This window comes from Leptonychotes weddellii, unplaced genomic scaffold (assembly GCF_054177405.1).
Source record: "Leptonychotes weddellii isolate Sample4059 unplaced genomic scaffold, ASM5417740v2 HiC_scaffold_6330, whole genome shotgun sequence".
In the NCBI taxonomy this organism is placed as follows: Eukaryota; Metazoa; Chordata; class Mammalia; order Carnivora; family Phocidae; genus Leptonychotes; species Leptonychotes weddellii.
Window position 1 is genome coordinate 1 of NW_028032097.1, and position 4,373 is coordinate 4,373.

Below are 4,373 nucleotides of genomic sequence, written 5' to 3' on the forward strand. Positions count from 1 at the left end.
GCTCCCGTCATAGCCCAGCCATCAGTGGCCTGTGTGGTGGCCCCCAGCCTGGTCCAGCCATCAGTGGCCTGTGTGGTGGTCTCTAACCTAGCCCAGCCACCTGTGACCGGTGGGGTGGCCCCCAGCCTGGCCCGGTCATTTGTGGCCAACAGGGGGCCCCTCAGCCTCTTCCAGCCATCTGTAATCGGTGGTACCAGTTGCGCAGCTGGCCAGTCAGGCTGGGTCCCTACAGTGGGTTCAAATCTACCACCAAGAGTGAATGCCGTGGCCCCTAGTCTGCATCACCCATCATTTGTGACTGAAGTCCCCTGGAGCACATCATATTCCTCTGCCGTGAGCAGCCCGGGCCAAGATCTGAGCCGGTCACCTGTGGCTGCTGGGATGGCCCCCTGTCGAGATTCTGTAATGGTTGGTGGGGTGGCCTCAAACGCCCAGGCCCCTGAGTTCAGCGAGGTGTCCCTGGCGTTTCATCAGCCGCTCGGTGTTGGTGGGGGACGCCCAAGCATCACTGAACATTCTGAGGTCACTCTCTCAGCCCCAAAGCTCTACCAGGCATCCGGTGTTAGTGGAGAGGACTCTTGTCTAGACCAGGGAACCAGTGTATGTGCTGGGACTCTGTTCCGGGGCGCTGTGGCTGCTGGTATGTTCCCAAATACGTCTCGGGGGACCCTGGCTGCTGGTATGTTCCTAAGTATGTCTCCAGGGCCTGCATCTCCGGGTATGACAGGGAGTGTGTGCCAGAGAAGTGTGACAACTGGTCTGGGCCCAAACCAGTTTCAGATGGCCAGTGGCGTGACTCCCATTGCATCCCCGGCCCCTGTGGCAGGTGCCCCTTTGATTCACAAGCAAGCCTCAGAGGGCCCTGGTTTTTCTCGGGCTTCAGTGCCCAACAGGCTGGGTACGCGTCCATTCAGGTTTTCTCAGGCCAACGCAGGCGCCAGCATGCCTCAGGTCAATGTTGATCTCCCAGTATCTTTGAACCACCAGCATCCTTCGGTGTCCACAATCACGGCACCCGGTTGTGAGCAAGCAAATGCTTTCAGCCAGGAGTCCGTGATGGACACAACTAGTGGCTTGGTGCCAGGCTCTGTACCCAGTAGGATGACCACAGCCCTGGCCCGAGGTACCGTGGCCAGTGGTGTGGCCCCCAGCCTTCCCCCAGGGTCTGTGATCAGGGGCGTGGGGCAGAGCCTGTCTCCAGGGTCCGTGATCAGTGCTGTGCCTCCCCACCTTCCGCCCGGTTACGTGGTTGGTGGTGTGGCTCAAACCCTTCCTGAAGGGTCTGTGATCTGTGGTATCAGCCATAGCCTTCCCCCAGGATCCGTGATCAGCGGCACGGGCCAGGGTCTTCCCCCAGATCCCATGGCCAGTGCTGTGGCCCAGAACCTTCCGCCAGGTTCTGTGGCTAGTGGGGTACCCCCCAGTCTGATGGCGACATCTGGGGCTGGTGGGAAGAGACAAAGCTTCATAAGACCCTCAGTGAGTTTCACTTCCCCAAGCCTGATCCCAGGTTCAGTGTCAAGTGGGATGGGCCCAGGTGTGTCTCCTGGGTCTGTGGCCTCTAGTGTGGTTCCAGCCATAGATCCTGGGGGACTGAATCAGGGCCTGATTCTAGGGTCCACGGATAATGCAGCTGGCCTGCCATCCGCAGTGGGGAATGTGGCCCAGAGCCTCCCCCAGGGGTCCATGCTGATCGGGATCTCTCCCCGTCCTTACCATGGAGCCCTGCCTGGGGAAGGGTCTACAGCCCCCTTCCAGGCATCCCATGCCACTGGCCTGGCTCAACTGCAACCCCAGGCCTTGGAATCTAGCGGCACAACCAGGAGAGTACTCCAAGTGCCCACGGTCCTACAAAGAGCCTCCCAGTTGAGCCACGCTCTTGAGATGATGCCATTTGAGGCCACAGATGACCAGGCCATGATGAAACCAGAGGACCTGAACAAGGCTGTGTCCCCGGTGTTCGCGTCCAGTGCGGAGTCCACGGTCCTCGACGCAACCCCGTGGATGTCCCATAATCCCCTGTCAACTGACCACAGCCACGAATTCCTTCCCGATGGTCAAAGGCCGTTGTTGGAAATGGTTCCTAGCCAGACCAAGTCTCTGGCCAGTGGCATGACTCCTGTCCCGCCCCAGTCCCTGAATTTTGCCAAGCACTGCATGGCTGGTGGCACCACTCGAACTCTGCAGCAGAGGTCAGCAGCCAGTTGGGAGGCCCCCAGCTCCCACTTTGTGACTGCTAGCAGGGTTCCCAGTGTGCACATGGAGCCTGTCAAGGTTACTGGGGCCCCCTTGACTCGACAGGCATCAGTGGCTCGCGTGGTGCCCCAGAGCCCCTCGGTGACTCACAGGGTGCCCCAGGGCCATGCCCACAAGATGGGAGCTTCTCCCATGGTCTCAGGGTCACCCCAGCTGGTCCATAGCAGTACTATGGCATCCAGTGTGTACCCAGGGTCTATAGCTGGGGTGGGGACCCCAAGCACTTCCCAGAGGCCAGGGACCACCCACAAGACCTCACATGTATTGTACCCGCCCATGGCTGGGGGGATAGCATCTGGTGGGTTCCAGGTGGAAGCGGTCCCCAGGGCACACAAGAAGCCAGAGTCTGGGGACCTGACTCGGAGCAACCACAAATTTCTTGGCTCTAGAAAATCCTACAGGTTCATGCATGGTTGTCTTGTCTCAGACATGCTAGACGGTAATGTAGCCAGGGTTGTGTCCTTGCCTGAAGTGCAGGAGCCCGCCTCCAGGTCCTCACAGGAGAGCCCCGAACACCCCAAGAGTGCACCACCAGCCGTGATACCCATCAGCCACGCCACCGAGGTGGCACACAGCACGACCGCCCCTCAGCTGCCCCTGGGGTTTCGGAGGGTGTCTCTGGGCTATGAGTCTCCACCTGATGGCTCCCGGAGGCCCCTTTTTGCCCCGGAGTCGATGCAGGGGTCCCGGGATTTCCATAGCGCCGTGGCTCCTGCAGGCAGTCACAGGGCGTCCCTGACTCCCACTGTACTCCAGGGCCCTGTGGACGCCAGCATAGCTGGTGGCCAAGCACGGAACTCGGCCGTCCCCAGTGTAGCCGTCGGGCCCGTGAGCAGCGCCGGAGCCCCCGGGGGCGCCTGGGATCTGGCCAGGGCTGCTGTGCCCTGGGACACTGCGGGTAGAGAGGCAGCGGAGGATCCCAGACCGTCGGGGGAGCTGGTGACGTCGCTGCAGGCTGTGGAGAAGATAATCACCCGTGCCGTGGTCACCATCCAGGCGTGTGCCCGCGGCTACCTGGTGCGCCGATCCATCAAGGTGTGGCACCAGTGGGCCGTCATCATCCAGGCCGCCTGGCGCGGCTCCCGTGTGCGGCGGAACTTGGCCCGGCTCTCCCAAGCTGCCACCACCATCCAGGCCACGTGGCGAGGCTTCTGCACCCGCCGGAAGCAAACCCAGGCAGCATTGCTCCCCGGCGCGTGGACCAAGTCCGCGTTGGACCACCGCTGCTTCCAGTCCTGCCAGCCGCACGTCTGCCCCCTCTGCCAGGCCCTGAGCCCCAGGCTGGGGAGCCCGCCCAGCGTGGTGATGCTCGTGGGGTCCAGCCCCCGCACGTGCCACACGTGTGGCCACACCCTGCCCACTCGGGTGGTGCACGGCGTGGGCCGGGGCTCCAGGGTCCAGGCTGGCGTGCCGTGGGCCTGCGGCACCCCGATGGCCTCCCGGAGCCCCCGGCAGTCCCGTCGCCAGCATGAGGCAGCCACGGCCATCCAGTCGGCCTGGAGGGGCTTCACGGTGCGCCGCCGGCTGAGGCAACAGCAGATGGCTGCCAGGATGCTCCATGCCACCAGGCGCGGCCACCACACCCGGGCCTCCCTCACTGCGGATGCGCTCTTGGGACCAGCAGGGTGGGACAACTCGCAGCACGTGCAGTGGCCAGGCGTCTAGGACGTTGGCTGACTGGTGGTGGTGGGGGGGGTGCATCAGGGGAGGGGCAGTGTGGCTCTCTGGGTCTAACGAATAAAGCCCTCCACAGCCTGAGTCTTGGTCCGCCTGTGCTCATGGGGGTGTCTTGGGCCTGGTTCGGGGAGTGGGGGGGAATTGGGAGGATCTGGAACATCCTGGATGGGAGCCTCCAACGATGCACTTGGTACACAGGGTCTGTGGCTGGGATGGGGACCCTAAGTCTTTTCCGGAGGTCAGGGCGAACCAACCGTGTGGTCCCGCCTCTGTCGCTGTATCTATCCACGGCTAATGGGGTGGGGTCCAGTCAGTTCCAGATGGAAGCTGTCCCCAGCACATTCCAGAAGCCAGCGTCTGGGGATCTGGCCTAAAATCGCCACCATGAGTTCTTTGGCCCTAGAAAATCCTACGGGTGCATGCATGGGTGCTTCGTTCAG

At 62.5% G+C, this 4,373-nt stretch overlaps 1 protein-coding gene across 1 annotated transcript; it reads left to right on the plus strand.

The window, feature by feature from the left end:
• Nucleotides 1-6: 6 nt before the first annotated feature.
• LOC102726143 (IQ motif containing N) lies at nt 7-3,999 on the plus strand. Its single transcript, XM_081811217.1, has one exon. It carries the CDS (start codon nt 382-384, stop codon nt 3,919-3,921), a length of 3,540 nt encoding a protein of 1,179 aa, XP_081667343.1. The 5' UTR covers nt 7-381; the 3' UTR covers nt 3,922-3,999.
• The last annotated feature ends 374 nt before the right edge of the window (nt 4,000-4,373 follow it).

Coding starts and splice junctions, on each gene's coding strand:
- LOC102726143 (XM_081811217.1), top strand. CDS start 382: ATGGCCCCCTGTCGAGATTCTGTAATGGTTGGTGGGGTGGCCTCAAAC.